At 47.1% G+C, this 18,513-nt stretch overlaps 1 protein-coding gene across 8 annotated transcripts in view; it reads left to right on the top strand.

Annotated features, from left to right (window-relative positions):
• Nucleotides 1–18,513, top strand: part of HDAC4 (histone deacetylase 4) — a 174,675-nt gene that overhangs the window by 115,387 nt on the left and 40,775 nt on the right. For 4 of the 8 annotated variants that reach the window (XM_053982146.1, XM_053982149.1, XM_053982148.1 and 1 more), the window contains 5 exons: nt 7,370–7,510; nt 9,354–9,466; nt 12,891–13,007; nt 13,132–13,330; nt 15,671–15,900. In XM_053982146.1, coding sequence (XP_053838121.1) covers nt 7,370–7,510; nt 9,354–9,466; nt 12,891–13,007; nt 13,132–13,330; nt 15,671–15,900 — 800 coding nt within the window. The remainder of the gene's footprint in view (nt 1–7,369; nt 7,511–9,353; nt 9,467–12,890; nt 13,008–13,131; nt 13,331–15,670; nt 15,901–18,513) is intronic. The other 4 variants (XM_053982150.1, XM_053982151.1, XM_053982152.1 and 1 more) reach the window with 3 other exon arrangements.

An 18,513-nucleotide genomic window follows, 5' to 3' on the forward strand; every position in this document is an offset into this window, starting at 1 on the left:
CCAAGTGCCACATCCACAGGTCTTTTAAACACTCCCAGTGATGGTGACTCCACCACTGTCCTGGACAGCCTGTTCCAATGCCTGATCAGCCTTTCAGTGATGAAATTTTCCCCTTTTGGGAATTTCTCACTAGGAACCATAACACCTACCCCACTATGGATGGATTCCCATCTGTGCAGTTGTCTCTGGTCCCCCTTGGGTTGGTTGCTTGATGAGTAACAAGCACTTCAGCTGCACAGGAACCCAGTCAAAAATTGGCTCCAACATGAGGGTTTTCCCTGGGAAAGGTGCCCCTGTGGCTTTGGGGATGGTACTTTTGACTGTGCCCTTCCTGGAGGACTCCAAAAGCCAAGCTTAGAAAACTGTATTTGCTGAAGGACAGGGCATCCTCTCCTCTCTGCTCCTGGGAAATGGAAGAGCTTCCAGGCTGCCCTGGGGATTCACAGCATTTCCACACAGGGAAGCATCGCTTGGTACCAAACCTATCACTTAGGGCCTCTGGGCAGCCTGATTCCAAGAGATTTTTAGCTCTTTCCTATGCCTTGTGATGCCAGGTGATCCGTTCCTACCCTGTTAGCATTACCACAGTAAAAATGGGCTTTGACATGCTCCCAGACCTGCCTGGCTCGTCACCTCAGGGCACCTTGTCAGATTGGCTTTGAGCAGCAGTTGCCCTTCTTGCTCCCAGTGTCCTGGAAGGGAATTCCTGCAGGAGAAGGAAGACATCTGCACATCTCACCCTATGCCACTTCCCAAACTGGGATCTCACCAAAGCTCCTGCTGGATGAACTCCTGCTGTCAGACAGGGGGAATTAAGGATGATAAATGGAGCTAATCACATTATTAAAGAGTGAAAGCCACCAAACCCATTGTTGTTTTCCGGCAGGAGGATGTTCTGCTGATCTTGGTTTGCCAGAATGCTGGCGCTTGTTCTTTTTGGGCACCAGCATTAATCTCCTGGGCACTGGTCTGGGATACAAACGAGCTCACTTTTGTAAGGTTCAGGAGAGAATTTTTTTTTTTCATTGTTTTCTTTTATTTTCCTTTCAACGCAACAGCACATCAGGCTCTGGCGCAGCAATATCCTGCAGAATTCCCAGTGCCAAGAATGTTAAGTTGCTTGGAGAAGAAAGGCTCCTGAACAGTCTGGTGTAAACAAAAGGCAGGGAAGGCTGGAGCCCATCCTAAATAAAGTTCTTTATTACGGGTGAGCTTTTCAGATTTTTGGCACCAGGCAACGCTCTGGCTTTGTGTTGGTAATTTAAAACCGCCATATCGTGTAGTCCAATTTTATTAAATTTGATTAAATATTTGCAGCTCAAATAACAGAACCCATCACAATACAGCTCTGATTACCAGGGCTGGAATCCAACCAGCACCGTTGCTGGAGAGAGGGCGGCTTAGGGGGTGGTGGGAAGGCAGTTGGAATTATCATTTCTCCCAGTCTGCAGAGCTGGGAGTGTGTCCTGCAGGTTGAGACATTTTTGGGAAGAATAAATATTCCCCATCCCTGGAAGTGTTCCAGACCAGGTTGAACAGGGCTTGGAGCACCCTGGGATAGAGGAAGGTGTCCCTGCCCATGGCAGGGGGGTTGGAACAAGGTGAGCTTTAAGGTCCCTCCAACCCAAACAATTTCATTATTCCATCAAATTTGCCATTTCCCTACATTTTAGCAGTACTCTGTGTCTTTACTCTTATTTCTAGCATCCTCATGGTCACAGGTTATGGGAGAGGGAGGATGTGCAGGAGTGATGCCTTTAGAGTGCTTGAAAGCCTTCAGCAGGGGGAACAGTCAGCTCCTGCATCGTGCTCCCGATGCTTCCCATGCCCTGAAATCCAGCCCTCTCTGATTTGTTTTCCTAAATTGTGCTCCAGTTTCTTGGCTGTTTGGTTTCAGCATGAAATTGTTTTCCTGGTGCAGTTACTAATTGCTTGAATCCTGTTCTTAGCCTGGCTGGTGGATTGATTTCACTCTGCTCCCTCTCTCCAAGCCCTTTGGGACTCTTCCTTTTTTTCACTGATCTAAGATCGGTTTGGTTGGTGCTGCTCCTGCCTTTGCTGTTAAATACCTGGATTAGCACAAGAATTTTTATTTCCCCTTTTGGGGAGTTTACTTTGTTCTGTGTGGGATTTAATGTCAGAGCTTTATTGGCAGCTTTTGAGAGGGGAAATTCTAAGTGACCTCTTCTGCTCCCAGATCAAGGTTGGTGTCTCCCAAACTTAATAACATTTGTTATGTGCTGCACTGGGATCCTCTAAGGAGAATCTCTGGAGAATCCTTATGGAGTGATTTTAGACTCTGGGATGGGGACAGCCTGTTTTGATAACCCCAAGAGCTGTTTGTCAACACCTTTCTTTGGAGCTGCTGAAGTGGGTTTTAGCAGAGCTTTTCAGTTTTGCATTTCCAAGGAATCCTGTCCTCGTTTTCTCCCCAGGAACGAGGTTGTTGATGGCATTCCCTGCTTTCTGAAATTTGAGCAGTGGATGAATTAGAACATGCTGTTACTTAGAAAGCTGACACCACCACCATCATGAAGATTTAAAGGGAATTATTTCACTTCTCAATATGCTTTTTCTCTTGGACTCGATGATCTTAGAGGGTTTTTCCAACCTAAATGATTCTGTGACTCCGTCTTTTTCATGCAAAAAAGAGGAGCCTGAGAGCAGAAAGCATCCAGCATCCCATGATGTTGGTGTTGCAGAAAACTGGAGTTGTTTGGATATTATTTGCAGCTAAACAGGTGAAATTGGTGTGAACTTGTTGCATTTAGAAAGAAGTAAAAGGGGAAATGAAAGGATTTGTCAACAATTATAATGCCGTATTTGTCAAGGAAAGCGTAATGTCCCTCTGAACTGGTTCTGATTATTGGAGTGTTTGGAGTGGTTTGTTTTAGGACAAAAGGTTGTTTGGGGGAAAATAGACTAGTGAGAAACCCTGGTGTAATGTGGGAGTATAATCCAGAGGAAATCTTGGAGCTCTGCGTGGCATGGAGTGTCACTCCAGTTCAAGAGCATCTCTGCCTCCCCACCCACGTTGTCCTTCCAGCCAGCATGGATACCCGGCTTCCCACAAACCCATGCACTGAGAGGAGGCCCTGACCCCTGGAGAAATCCCTGCTGGAAATACCCTGTCCTGCTCCAAGTGAAGGATGTCAGTCTGTCTGATCCAAAAATAACACTTAGCTTGGATATCGGGGAAGATTTCTTCCCTGACATGGTGGTCAGGCACTGGCACAGGCTGCCCAGGGCAGTGGTGGAGTCACCATCCCTGGAAGTGTTCAAAAAATGGGATGTGGCACTGGGGGACATGGTTTGTGGTGATGGTGGATTGATGGCTGGACGAGGTCATCTCAGAAGTCTTGTCCAGCCTAAACAATTCTGAAGATCATGAAGACACTTCTTGTGAGTGGTGCACCAGAAGAGAAATCTCTTCTAAGAGGAGACCAAACAAAATCTTGTGGTTTAGTGTCACCTCTGGGGGATCCCAGTCACTCAGGGAACCCACCCTCCTCCTCCTTGGTCCTCCCAGCTCCATCTCTGCTTCCCCGGGGCTGCCAGGGGCCTGCACTGTTCATAGAATTCCAGGACTGGGTTGGAGGGAACCTCAAAGTATGTCCCATTTTACCCTTGCCATGGGCAGGGACACCTTCTGCTGTCCTGGGCTGCTCCAAGCCCTGTCCAACCTGGCCTTGGGCACTTCCCGGGATCCAGGGCAGCCACAGCTGCTCTGGGCACCCTGTGCCAGGGCCTGCCCACCCTCACAGGGAGGATTTCTTCCCAATATCCCATCTAACCCATTCCCTCCTTCAGCTTAAGCTCCCTCTCCTCATGGAGTTTTCTCATGGATGTTAGAAGGAAGACCAGATAATTCTGTTGGCTTTTGCCTGACTAGTAAATCTTCATCTGAAAAAACAACAACAACAACAACAACAACAACAACAATAATAATAATAATAATAATAATAATAATAATAATAATAATAATAATAAATGTCCCTTTCCAGTCCCCAGCTACTGAAATGAAGATGTTCAAGGACTGGGAGCAGGGGTTTCATGCTGCACTGTTTGCTTTTATTCCTGAAATGTAGACAAGCAGTGGGTACAGGGCAAACTCTGCCCAGGACTTGGTGAGGTTTTGACTTCCACAGACTTAATGTCTGATTAGTTCAGCAGCTTAGGGGCTGCAATTCTAGGAAAAAAAACAATGGGAATGACATAAATGTTGGAAGAATTGGATTACATGTGTCCTGCTGCACACAGTGATGTATAAGAGGGGTAGCTTTGTTTGCAGCCTGTGAAAACTAGGGAAGCTTTTGGCTTATGTTCTCATTATTAATTTACTTGCAGGAAAACAAAATATTCTTTGTATAAATCCTTATTATAGGCCAAATTAAGTATGTCAGTGCTTAAGAAATCCCACTGGCTTAGTGGGAGCTGACTCAGATTTGGGCATGGGCTTCATTTGTTTGCTGAACGGGATTTTTTCTAATTTTATAGCATTTGTTTTAAATACTTCACCTGGAGATGCAGAGGAGCAGTAATTTTTTAACTTAGGTTTGGTAATTTAGTCTCCAGTTTTTAAATGTACTCCAGTTAGGAAGGCTTTGTTTGGGCATATTGCCTGGCAGGGTGAATCTGGGGAGATTTCCAGTGGAATTGGTGCTCCTGAGGCAGCATTGAACCTACACTGACTGTCAGGTATTGATGTTTCTGTGTTGTTTAAATTCCTGTTTTATACCTGTGAAAGATATCTCTCTTCACCTTTAAAATATTTTTATTATATAATAGTTTTAAAAACCATGTGAACAAACCTAAATTATTTTACTATAAAATAGGTTTTATGTAAATTCTGAGAGTCTGAGGCTGTGCTGTGCTGCCTGTGCTGAATTTTAATTCACCTACTTTGGCCTCTGGAGCACCCAATTAAATCCATGTAGGGATTATGCTCTCTGAGGTCCTGATGCCATGTTAGATTTGGGATTATATCAGAGGGATAAACAACAAAATCAGAGCAGGGCTTTAAATAGACCTTTTGGTGTTTCAAAACCCGATCCCCTAGCAGAAGGGGAAAACACAGAGTGATTTTGCCTTAAAATAGTTTAATCTGGCAAATTCCAATACGTTGCTTTGGCAATCACTTACACTGGAGGTATTTTCTCTTTTAATGCTGTCATTTTCTATTTTTGTTCACCTCTTTGTTATATGGAAGGAGCTTTTAATTGTGGCTTTTAATATGGGGTCTGTTAGGTAACCTGTGACCCCAAATCTTTTGTTTCCCTGCCCACTTTCAAGATGTTTCAAACCGATTCCTTCTCTGTATTTAAAAGCCACCTAATTAATTGTGTGTTCCCAACAGAAACCATCCCTCATCTGAACACCAGCAATAAAATTTCGGCTGAAATACAGTTTTTATTGCCATGTTTTCCTTTGTCAGAGGACAGATCCTTCCAACAGGTGTGACATGGGCTTAGATTTCCTTGTTTTAAAATGGACATATCAGCATCCAGCTGTGGCATCTTCCGCTTCCACAGAATCCCAGAATGGTTTTGTTGGAGGGGACCTTAGAGATCATCTCATTCTAGCCATGAGTGTGGGATCCAGGCAGCTATTAATGCTCAGAAATTGGGACAAATTAAAGCTGGGAATGTAAGGATGTGGGATGAGGTGTGTACCCAAACACTGCTTTTAAAATGATGTCAACTTCTGTTTAGAAGAGAACTCTGAATAGTTGCTGCTTGGAGCCTGAGCTTGTGTTTGAACTGGTCCAGTCTTTAATATTGCCCTGGGAGCAGATTTGCATTCAGTCCTCTGCCATTTTATATGCAAATTCTCTCTCTAAGATAATTCCCCCCTTGCTAATGCACTTCATTCAGCATTTGAAGTATCATCTTGAGGAAGCACTTTTTTTTTGTGCTCCCTTTATCTCTTGCTGGTGTTTTTCTGTCCAAAACATTCACAAAAAAGCTCTTTCTTTTATTTTTTAAATTTTTCTTCCCCCTCAAAATTCCATCAAAGTGCTGTGTTGATGGCTTAATTTCAAGCATTTGATCTTGAATTCATCAGCCTTATGATTTTTCGAGCCCTGCAATTAACGTGGACAGGCTTGATCTTTGAAGTGACCTGGTGGTCAAGGGAAACATAGCTGCAGCCAGACTGAGTTAATTCAAATCAGTTTGTAAACCCTGCTTTAATTCTCCTAAAGAAATGTAGATCACAGGCCCTGGAGTGTGTTGGTTGGTAATGGAGTGAGCACAGGAATTGCTGGTTTGAAGGGATTAAGCAGTGGAGTTGTTGAGGAAGGGGAAGGATGGGGCTGGTTCACTCAGCTCCGTCAGGAGCCCTCAAACCCTACAGCAGGTGTTTCACTCAGGCCTCAGGAGATCAGAAAGCTCCCAGAGGAAATCATCTTGCAGGAGGAGTCTTGAATTAAAGCTTCGTGACCCTGATGGAGATTCGGTAACGCGTGCGCTGTCACTGGCTGTCCTGGCCCCAGGGCCACTGAGACTTCCCAGGAGCTCTGCCTTGGCTTTTTGGGATCCCAGGATTTGTGTTTTGGAGGGAGTCTCTCAAAAGCCTGGTGTACACAAGGCTGTGGTCACAGGAAACGCATCCACACCTGCCCTGGGAAGTCTGGAACTTCCCAGGTGTCTGATGTGCTGTTAGATAGGGCTGAACTGTGGGGCTGTGATGATGTAACCCCAAGCTGCTTCCCAAACAAACAAACCCCCTCCTCCCTCGCAGTGGCTTCCCTTGGCTATGCTCTCATGCCCTTTCCCTTGAGTTGACACTGGCTCCAGCCGACACAAGGAACCAGCAGGGAGAAAATCACCTGATTTGCCTGTGGGGCTTGAGTTTGGTGTTTTCTTTTCCCATGCCCTGACGTCCCTCCCTCAGCCAGCTCACCCTGGGGTCGGATGACTCCGAGGGTGTGGAGCTGCCCATTCCAGCAGCACATCAGAGATAACCAACAACAGCATCTCAGCTGGCTCAGCCATTCCTCTGCTGGATCCCATCAGCTGGGTTTGCCGCTGGTCTGGGCAGAGGTGGGAAACTTTGCACTAATCCCGAGTCTGTGTCTTTGTTCGGAGAAGACTTCGCAGGATGACCGTGACATTTTTAATTCAAACAAACGCCTGTCGTCGTTGTAGTTGAATTCAGACTTTGCATGGGCTGGGACCTGTTTGTTATACTAAAAATCTGTGTTCTAAATATTTGTTAGCAAATGACTTAATTTAATTTAGCTTCCTGCAAATGCTCGGCTGCAGCCAGCTCAACTCAGCTCAACTCAACATAGCTCAGCTCAGCTCAACTGCAGGCTGAGTAAAACACTGCTGAGACACTCCTAACACTGCTTCCTTTTCCTGGCCAGCCTCTGAGCCCAACCTGAAGCTGCGCTCCAGACTAAAGCAGAAGGTGGCTGAGAGGAGGAGCAGCCCTCTCCTGCGCAGGAAGGACGGGCCCGTGGTGACGGCGCTCAAGAAGCGCCCGCTGGATGTCACAGGTACGGCGGGTAAGTGACAGTTCCTCCATCCTTCACCCCCTTCTCCTTCACAAAATGTCTTCCTGTCTCCTTCGTGTGCTTCAGCAGTGGTGGAACCAAGCTGAGGGCACTGGAGTTGTCCAGCCTGGGGGAGGCAGAGGTCAGGCCTCGTCCCTATCCGCAGCTCCTTCATGAGGGGCAGCTGCCATCTCTGCTCCCTTTGACCAGGGACACACCTGGAGCTGTGTCAGTTAGGATGGAAAATAAGAAAAGGTTCTTGACCCAGGAGTTTTATACATACAGCTATATAAAACTTTTTTTTGACTACTCAACTGACAGTTTCTTGTTGAAAAGTCCTGTCCTTCCAGGACCAAAGTTTGCAAGTGGGATCAGATTGATGAGATTACCATAAAGTTAATTCTTAGCACCATCTAGGGATGTCTCTGTGTAAGTACCACCCAGTGACGGCTTTGCCAGGCTTGTCTTGCTCTGAGGCACGCGATCATCACTCCATCAAACTCAAAGTGAGCTCCCTTTAGACAGGGGCACGGGGTTGGGAGACCCTGGGGTGCCTCAGCACTTCTCTGTGTCAGAGCCTCTCTGTTTGCAAAGGGGAAGGAGGATTTCAAGAGCTAAAAGTTGTGGAATCATAAAATATCCTGAGTCAGAAGGCACCCACAAGGATAATCCAGTCCAACCCTAGGCCTGCACAGGACACCCCAAAAATCCCAACCTGTGCCTGAGAGCATTTTCCATGAGTTCTGGCAGCCTTTCAGACCTGAAAATCCAATTTCCTTCACTCACACAATGCTATATGGCACATGGCTCCTGGGATAAATCAGCCTCTGCTGGCTGACCATTTTTCCATGCAATGACTTCAGAAATGGCAGTAGAAGCTCCCATTTCTCACTGGCATGGGCACGTTTCAGGAAGCCAGCCTGGAGCCTGTTAGAAAAGTATCTGAGTTGTGGTAAGAGGGGACTTTTAAATGGAAAACAAGTTTTAAAAACAGTCCCACTTTGAGGAATAGAAATTAATGTGTAATCCCTGAAGAGCACAGGAGGTTCTAGTGGGACACCTTCCACTTGACCAGGTTGCTCCAACCTGTTTTTGAGCACTTCCAGGGAAGGGGCAGCCACAGTTTCTCTGGCCACCCTGTGCCAGGGCTTTATCACCCTCAGAGAGAAGAATTCCTTCCTACAATTCCCTCTAAGCCTGCCCTGTGGCAGTGGGAAGACCTTCCCCCAGTCCTGTCCCTCCAGGCCCTGGTAGAAATTAGCTTTTATTCCTCCTGGAGCAATGAGGAACCTGCTGCAGCCTCAGCCACTGCAGCTGCTGGGAGATTCTCCTCCTGCAAATGGTTGGGGACGAGGAAAGTTCAAACAAAAAGGTTTGAATGTTATTAACCTTCCCAAATAAAAGGAGGAACACTGGCAGCTGTGCCATACAGCAGGTGAGAGACCTTCTGAGGGAGGTCTGATGCAAGGAGGTGTCTTTAGGGTTAGAGGGAAAGAGGGTGAGAGAGGCACTTCCAGAAAAATGAAGCAGAACAGCTCCGACATCCTCCAGTCTGACCTCTTCAAACCTTCCATGCCTTTTATTATCTTTCAATCAAATTTCAAGTTACTAATGCACTCTAAGAGAAATCCCTATGGGGAGAAGACTTAAATATGCTGAGTAGGTACTTGGATAAACCATTTGAAAGTGTTCGTTGCTATTTTAAGAACCCTGGGAAGATTTAGGGGGAAGAAGGGGAGGAGGAGGAGGAGGGCTGCTTTCGATCAAAACAAAACTTGAGGGGTAGTTATCTGTCTAAATACCATCACAGAGATGGTTTCTAATGTTAAAAGTTGGTTGTGGATGTGTTTTTCAGACTCTGCATGCAACAGCGCTCCTGGATCTGGTCCCAGCTCTCCGAACAACAGCTCCAACAACATCAGCACCGAGAACGGAATTGCAGGATCAGTCACGAGTATCCAAGCAGAGGTACAGAGCCTTCCTTCCCTCTGGTTTGTAACACCCATCAGCTTTGGGAGACTCTGGGGAATAAACCACACGAAAGGAAAACCCCGACTTGTGACTTGGAGCAGACTTTGGGAATTACCTCTCAGCCTGCAGGATGCCTTATCTGTTTATTAAATCTGGTTTGGACCAGCTCACAGGCAGCTTGTGGTAACTTGCAGTGGTTTTGTAGTGAGGAGAAAGTAAAAATAAAGGGATTCAGCAAGGTCAAATGCAAGTATATTAGTGTTTGGGGGCTTTATTCCTGTATATAGGGTGGATTTATTGTGTGCAGTAGGCTGGTCTAAATATGACCAAACCATAACTGGATTAAAGGGAATGGATTTAAACTTTTCCTCCACAACTGGGGATCTGCAAGCTTGGTGCCATGTGCTGGTTTATAATCCCATGAACTTTCACCATCACTTGAGGCATCGCTGGATGCCCAGGGCAGGGTGTTGGCCTGGGTGAGGTGGGGTTGGATTAAGCACAGCAGCTCCTGTGTTCAGCAATCTGGGAGCCAAGCTTTTCCAAGGGGTCTGGGCCATGTGAGCTGGCTCCCAGTATAAACTGTGCCTGTAGAAAACCAGTGTGGTTGTCTGATGTTACTGGTGCATTTCTTTTAATCCAGCTTCCCTTTAGCTGTTCTCCCCATGAATAGAGTCTGTCTTAACACTAGGCTCCAAAAACAGGCTGAGGCTTGTTCTCCACAAATATTCCTTTAGAATTGAAAAGGCCTTCTGATGGTGGAAATGTCAGTCTTCATTGCTTTCTAGTTTTGTGCAGATTTGCACTTTATTTTTATTTCTAATGTAGTGTAACAGTATTCAATATGGGGAACACGTCTCCTGCTCCATCCTCTTCCCTGCCAAGTGATCCAGCACACATTCCAGCCACACTAGTCCATCGTAAACCTTGCAGATTTAGGTAATTCGTGTGAAGATTAAGATGGTGGGAGGTGGGGCCTTCACTTGCCCCAGGAGGACAAGCACTGAGTTTTGATTTTGCTGATCCAGGAGCTGTCAGTCTTGTCTGTCCTTAGGAAACTGCAGATTCCCAGTTGCTGCTGATGGAAAAACTTGTGGATTTGACAATTTTTTGTGACGTAAACAGAGCAAACAGCTTCCCAAAAGTCCCTGCAGGGGACTGGTATCAGGTGGTCCTCAAGGTCCCTTCCAGCCAAAACAATTCCATGAAGTCGGAGTGAGCTCCTGCAGGTAAATATGAAGCTGGAGCATCCTCCTCATCCATTTGATTTTTCAATTTAATAATTAGAGCTGATCATCTGGCTCTAGACCACCAACACCTAATCAAATGGACCCCGACCACAGGAAAAAGTCTTTCCATCAACTGCTTGTAATGCAGCAATTTTGTGACTTAGGCTGAGGCATGAGCAGTACAAATTATTTGGGGAAAACACCCTGTCTTGCCCAAGCCTTTCCCTTTCCCTAAGAAAAACAACTCTGCATTTTATTTCAGCATTCATGTCATGTAATCCCAGCTAATCCATTGGCCCTTATTTGGGAAAAAAAAAAAATAAGTGAGGTTTGGTGTCTTTAAAATCCTCTTTAGTAGGAGTTGTATGACCTGGGAGCTCAGGTGCTGGAGATTCCTTTAATACCAATGGACCAGAATTTCCCATGTTCCCACCATTAAATGTTTGGAAATATTTGAGTGTTTCTGAAAAGATAATATTGTGTTTCATTCTTAGTTTCATGTTTCACTTTAAATGAGAAGTATATCTCACTGCTTCTTAGTTTGCTGCATCAGCCCTTGAACCAGGTGTGTTGGAAGATAGTGCCCAAGTTCATTATTTGAGTGCCTTCAGTGCTGAAAGACTGCAGCCCTGCCTCCTTTAAAACAGACACTTTTTGTTTTGAAATACTGTTTTTAAAGGTTTTTCCCTCTCTGAAAGGCACACAGCATTCGCTGCCATTGCAGTTGGTACAAGGCTGTAAAAGCTCCTGGAGTACAGCTGCAGAGTGTGCAGAAATGGCTGTGTGCAGTTCAGCCCAGAGATGGGAGCTGTGTGTTTAAAGTGGTGATGATGCTGCCAAATCCCATGTGCTCAGAGCATCAAGCCCTGCTGTGTTCTTCTCTCCTCTGTTTTCTGTATCAAATCCCCAGGAGACACTTTGTGGCACAACTGCAGAGTATTGATTGTTCAAAGGGAAAATGGATGTAGTTTTGATTCATTTATGGTATCAGTAAAATATTTCATTCCTCTGCTGACAATAAGTATCTTATTTTCAATGGCACACTGACATTATGTAATTTAATTTAAAGCAAAATTGCCAGGAGTGCTCAGAAATCACTTGGAAGGAGAAGTGTGTGGGTACAAATAATCACATGGAGAGTCACTTTAGATTAGAGAGAAAAATGAAGTTTCTTTACAATGAGTCTGTTAAAAAAAAAGGCACGGCCTGCCCAAAGAAGCTGTGGCTGCCTCATCCCTGCAAGTGTCCACGGTCAGGCTGGATTTTGGATTTGGAGCACCCTGAGACAGTGGAAGGTGTCCCTGCCCGTGGCAGGGGGTGGAACAATCTGGCCTTGAACAATTCCAGGGATGAGATGGCCATGACTTAGGTACAGATTGCCCCATAATAGAATATTGAGTTAAACAAAATCCCCTTTTTCACAGCAGCACCTGAGTTTAAGAGACTTCTGTAGAAGTCTTCTTGAAGTCTAAATTCTATTTATGTTGGAAAATCACCTGCAGAGACCTCAGGGTGATCAGAACACTGGTTTCCTAACAGGAAAATCAGGCACTTTATTGTAATTTTTATAATGGGTTTTTTAGTGCGTAGTTCAAATCAGTCTTGTTTAGAAATTAAAGGTATTTTTGCTAAAGTGTTCCTGCTTCAAATGCCTGTAAGATAACTGAGCAAATCTTGCATTTCACCCTGAAAGTCAGGAAATAGCTCCATAAATGCAACCTTGAGGCTTTTGGATGAAATTTTGAAGTCTGATTTATGCTAACACATGCTAGTAAATAACATAAATTGTCTGTTATTTGCTAAAGAGAAAAACACCAATTGTAAAGCTTTTTTTTTTTTTTTTTAAGATAATTTGTTTTACCTTTAAAGAGGCAAATTCTTGAGAAGGGCAAGTACCAAGGGAATAACACATAGATGTTCCAGGGGAGGCTTAGGCTGGAGATCAGGGAAAGGTTCTTCCCCCAGAGGGTGCTGGCACTGCCCAGGCTCCCCAGGGAATGGGCACGGCCCTGAGGCTGCCAGAGCTCCGAGAGTGTTTAGACACCACTCCCAGGGATGCACGGGGTGGGATTGTCGGGGTGTCTGTGCAGTTCTGGAGACTCTGTGTCCGTCCTGCTGCCTTGTCCCGGTGAGTGCTGTCAGTCTCTGGGGATGGGCTCTCATCGGGGCCCCGTTTTCACTCTCCTTTCCAGACCAGCCTGGCTCACAGGCTCGTGAACCGCGAGGGCTCTGTGACGCAGCTCCCGCTCTACACCTCGCCCTCTCTGCCCAACATCACGCTAGGACTGCCTGCCACCGGCCCTTCCAGCGTAAGTGGGGCTGGGATCAGCCTCTGGGACGTCAGTGGGGTGGGGATCAGCCTCTGGGATGTCAGCAGGGTGGGGATCAGCCTCTGGGATGTCTCCTAACCCCCTGTGCCATGTGCATTTGCAGGCAGGACAAGCACAGCCGGACGCGGAGAGGCTCGCGATCCCAGCCTTACAGCAGCGGATCTCCTTATTCCCTGGCACTCACCTCACTCCCTACCTGAGCACTACAGCGTTGGAGAGGGATGGGGGAACTGCACACAACCCTCTCCTGCAGCACATGGTCCTACTGGAACAGCCAACTGCACAAACGTCCCTGGTCACAGGTGAGCACTCTGGGGGCAGCGCTCGGGCACCTGGAAAAGAGAGGAAACCAGCAGGGATCTGTTGGGTTGTTGTCAAGGCAGCCTCAAAGTCTTGCATCACCTGTACACCCCGCAAGTAGAACACAAAACCTTTGTTGATTCATTGATTAGCGGTGATTTTTCCAAATTTGGATCTCCCACCTCATTTTGGTGAGATGAAAATAAATACTGTTATTCCATCAGGACAGCAAAAGTTGGTTGATAAAAGTTGAGAACTCTATTTGTTTACAGTTCTGACCAGCTCAGATCAAAGTGAGGGCAAAACTGTTGCACCTTAATGATTCCTGTTTTCCATGGATGATTTCTATTCCGTGAAAGTATGAAAAGCACACACTTACAAAATCACAGGTTAAAACACTTCCTTTCCATCATTAATATAAATAGCAAAACCGTGGCAAAATCAGCTGCCTCCCAGCAGATTGTATTTGTTTGTGTGCGTTCCCTTTCCAGGATGTTAATTGCCGTGAGTCACTCCCGCTGCTGCGTTTTCAGAATGAACTACCTGTGGGAAGGCCTATGTGGCTATAAATAAGCTGGATTCAAAACATTAATTCCCACTGGGATGTGTTCCTGGTTTCCTGTGTGTGGTGCTGGGACAGAGGATGTTCTGCCTCAGTCACTGACGTGTTGGTTTTCCTTTCCTTCCTTCCATTTCTATTAGAAGTTCTTGGGCGGCGTCAGCCCCTGCAGCATTGCAGCTCGTGGCTGGTTGTACATCCAAACCCCAGGAACATCCACGGGGTTGGGATAAGCTTGGGAGCACATACGGGGAGGCTGATGCAGAGAAGTGTGGTGTTTGCTTCCCTCAGTTTCCAGCATACTGTGTTTATCTCCAAGCCAATTCCTTCTACTCCACCTGCTCCGTGCGGGGCTTTCTGAGCGAGTACAACGTGTTACAGCCCAACACGCAGGAGAAAGAGTCAGCACAGAGAAACAAGGAGAAACACACGTTCCAGAGGCAGCAGCTGAGAGGCAGCAAGCTCACACATGGTCCCCAAAGCCTTGAGTGCACCGGCTGCCAAGCTGCAGCTAATATTTGGTAACTCCTTGGAAATAAAGTGGAGTTTATTAGGATTCTGCTGGAGAGCCTTGAGCTCTGGAGATAGTCCCCTGACAGCTGCAGAACTAGCCATGATGGCTCTCTCTGGGCTGGAAGGTAGACATGGCCAGTTTGGGAAGCTAGACTAGAATTCCTTAGCTGTGCCATTCCTCTTGGGAATGGTTACTCTGGGTAGTGTCCTCCATGTTGTGATGCATGTCCTGATGTTCATTATTCCTGGTGGAACATACTCAGGGCTTGGAGCAGCCTGGGATAGTGGAAGGTGTCCCTGCCCATGGCAGGGGGTAGAATGACATGAGTTTTAAAGTCCCTTCCAAGCCCAACCATTCCAGGATTCTGTGAACATGGTGTCTCCTGCTTTCCCAGGAGCACCTTGGCCATTGCTTTGGAGGAAGGTAGTCTTCCAAAATATCCTCTGCAAGCTCTGCTGTCTGATTTGAACTTTTGGGAGGAGGAGCTGTGCTCTTAGGGAAAAGGAGCACATCTTTCCCAATTATCCATTTATTCATACTCAGACCTGTGTGTGTGCACACCGACATCTGCAGGAACATGCATTTATAAAATCAAACACCCTTTCACATAATCCCTTTCAGAAAAAGCAGAGAGTGGGAGAAGCTCTGTAAGTCTACCAAGAAAAGAGGCTTTCCCATGAGTCAGCTCCTTCCACGTAGGGCAGTTCTGTGAATTGGTGGGAAAGGAGGTCTCATCCTAGGACACAAGTGCCAAGGTGTTTCTAATCCTCAGCATCCAGCTGGCTGCAGACTTCTGGGCAGCTTCTCCCTCTCCTAAACCAAAGCCTGAGGAGAGCAGAGGGCTTCTTGCCCAAAAGTGACTGCAGCCCTAACCACGCTAGGGAGGCAGCTGGTTCCTGCAGCTTGAATTGAACCTGGGATCAGTCCCTAAACCAAGGTGAGCTGTGAGGTTTAAACTTCTCCAGGCCGGTGTGGTCTCATGTAGCGACAGAAAGGTCGGTAAGGTGTTGCTGGTTTCAAGAAATGTTTCCAGAGGGTCTCTGAGTCACCAAGCAGACACAGAATTCAAACCAAGCAAAGCATTGCTCCGTGCAGTGGTGATTAATGTCTCTGCTCTCTCTCAAGGCAGCTCCAGCTGTAGATGGCGAGGTGGCTGGGTTTGTCATGGTATCACTGTCACCGTCAGCGTTACTCAACAGCCGTTTTCTCCTTTCCTTTCTTCTTCCTTTTGTTTCTCCTCTGCTGTTTTTTCCTCCATATTATCTTCAGACTGGTATCTTTCAGGACTGCCCCTGCATGCACAGCCCCTGGTGGGTGGAGAGAGGGTCTCCCCTTCGATCCACAAGCTGCGGCAGCACCGCCCGCTCGGGCGCACCCAGTCTGCTCCCCTGCCCCAGAACGCCCAGGCCCTCCAGCAGCTGGTGATCCAGCAGCAGCACCAGCAGTTCCTGGAGAAACACAAACAGCAGTTCCAGCAGCAGCAGCTGCACATCAACAAGGTAGGCACAAAGTTTTCAATGCCTTTTTACCTCCACGGCAGCCTCAAGCGCATGATTTCGGGGTCTCTAGTGCAGGTGTGTTTGTGGGCTCTACCTCCAACATCCCTGGGCCTCTCATCCTTGGACCTCTCTCAAGCATGACAACACCAGGATGTATTTGTGAGGGAAGTTACTCAGATACACTGAAACATTTGCTGAAAGGCTGAGAGACTTAGGGGCATTCACCTGGAGAAGTGGAGGCTCCAGGGAGAGCTCAGAGCCCCTTCCAGGGCCTAAAGGGGCTCCAGGAGAGCTGGAGAAGGACTGGGGACAAGGCATGGAGGGACAGGACACAGGGAATGGCTTCCCACTGCCAGAGGTCAGGGATAGATGGGATATTGGGCAGGAATTGTTCCCTGGGAGGGTGCTGAGGCCCTGGCACAGGGTGCTCAGAGCAGCTGTGGCTGCCCCTGGATCCCTGGAAGTGTTTAAGGCAAGGTTGGATGGGGCTTGGAGCAACCTGGCCTAGTGAAAGGTGTTCCATCCCCATGGCAGGGGGTGGAACTGCATCATCTTTAAGATTCCTTCCCACCCAAACCATTCTGGGATTTGTACTGTTTGAAGGCTTTCTAAACACTCCTCCCAAGGAGTTTCAGTGGAGGCTTTCCTTGGGACAGCAGTAATTCCAGCAGCAAGTCTGGGGTTCAGGACAAGCCCGTGGCAGGCGGCCGTTCAGATCGCTGCTGTTTCTTTTACGGCAAATATTTCCACCGTTCCAGTCCTGTGAGAAAACACAGCTACTGAGGGCTGGATCAAAGAGTGGAAGTAGCCACAACCCCCCCCCCCCACACACACCACCCCCAAACCCTTGTTTATGGGCCGGGGCTGAGGCAGGATGATTACACAAGTCGCTGACGTCAATGCTGTCCTCCTGGAGTGCTGCCACCACGGGTGCCAGCCCTGGCCCCGGCTCAGCCCCTCACACGGGGCCCTGGGGAGCTGCTGCTCCACGGGGATCCCATTTCCTCCCTCCTCCAAACACTCCCTGGGAGCAGGGCCATGGGGTGCGGGGCAGCGAGCTGGGGTTCTTTGTTCAGGGGAGATGTCAGTTGGAGGGATTTTTTGCGTGAAGGTTTTTAAAGCTTTTCCAAAGCCTTGGATGTGACGTGACCACTGAGCTCATTCAGACTTTCTCCTGGACCTCCCAGGAGCTGGAGAGCCACTGGAGCACTCTGACTTCCAGCTTTGTCCATCGCTCTTCACTGCAAAATCAGTCAGAGTTTAATTAAACTGATTTCCCTGTGTTTGATTTATAGGAGTCACGAGTTAAAATCACTTCAGTGCTAGTGCTGCGTGCATGTGGTAGATTTATCCCATGGGATAGCATCCAAGTGCTGACATGGGAAAAGACTTTTCCCAGATTGGGGATATTTTAGGACCTTCGTGTGTGTAGGAGAGTTAAGGGCAAGACTAAAAATAAAATAAAAGATTATTTAATTATTAACAGGACCGCTAGCACTGCCTGTTATTTTTTTTTTATTTGCAGATTCCCCATAAATAATACTCCTGAAGTATTTTATATATTTCTATACTCATAAATCAAGCCTTTCCTAATTCCATGTGATTTTCCAAACATTGAGATTTTGACCCTAAGTGTTTCCTTTTAAGTATCTGCAGCAGATGAAATTTTTGAGGGGACTGCAGCCAAAGCAAGTCTTGCTGTTTCCAGGAAGGCAACTAAGGAAAAATGTGTTGTTTTACATGACAATATTAAGAATAATCATCTGAGTAACTGTGGCTGCCCCTGGATCCCTGGGTGTGTGGAAGTGTGGAAGTGTCCCAGGCGAGGTTGGATGGGGCTTGGAGCAACCTGGATCAGTGGAAGGTGTCCCTGCCCATGGCAGGGGTGGAATGGGATGAAATTTAAGATCCCTTCTAACCCAAACCATTCTGTGATTCTCATTGAGCTGATATTCCACCATCAGCCTGTGCTTCTGTTTCCCACCTTTTTTGCATGTTTAATGTTGGAAAGGGAAGTGCCAGGGGAGGTTTAGGTTGGAAAAGGTCAGAAAAAAATTTCTGCATTGAAAGGGTGGTCAGGCACTGGCACAGGCTGCCCAGGCAGCCTGTGGTTGTCTGAACCATCCCTGGAAGTGTTCAGACAACCTGTGGATGTGGCACCTGGGGACAGGGTTTGGGGTGGGTTTGGCAATGCGGGGGAAACAGTCGGACTCAATGGTCTTAAAGGGCTTTTCTAATCTTAAGGGTTCTGTGATTTGTAATATCAGAAGAAGTTTTGCTCCAAGCCCCATACAGCCTTGCAGGTGGGTTTTTCTCTCTCCCCCAGGCACAAAAGCTCCACAATCTCCAGGTCCTTCCAGCTGGAGGACTGAGGCTGCCTCAAGACAGTTGTTTTTCCCCTGCTGTTGCATCACTTCAGGAAAAAAAAAAAAAAAAAACAGATCAACAGATTTCTGTAGGCTTTGGCTGCTGCAGAAGGCTTTGCCAGGCACTCTGGTGCCCAAGTCAGCCTCTCCCCATCATCCCTTATCATCTCTTTTTTCCCCTTAGTCTACAAAAGTTAAAAATCAGAACCCAAAGGGAACATGGGAAGAGCCATGTCGAGTCGAATGA

The sequence above is a fragment of the Vidua macroura genome, chromosome 7, assembly GCF_024509145.1.
Source record: "Vidua macroura isolate BioBank_ID:100142 chromosome 7, ASM2450914v1, whole genome shotgun sequence".
Taxonomy (NCBI): domain Eukaryota; kingdom Metazoa; phylum Chordata; class Aves; order Passeriformes; family Viduidae; genus Vidua; species Vidua macroura.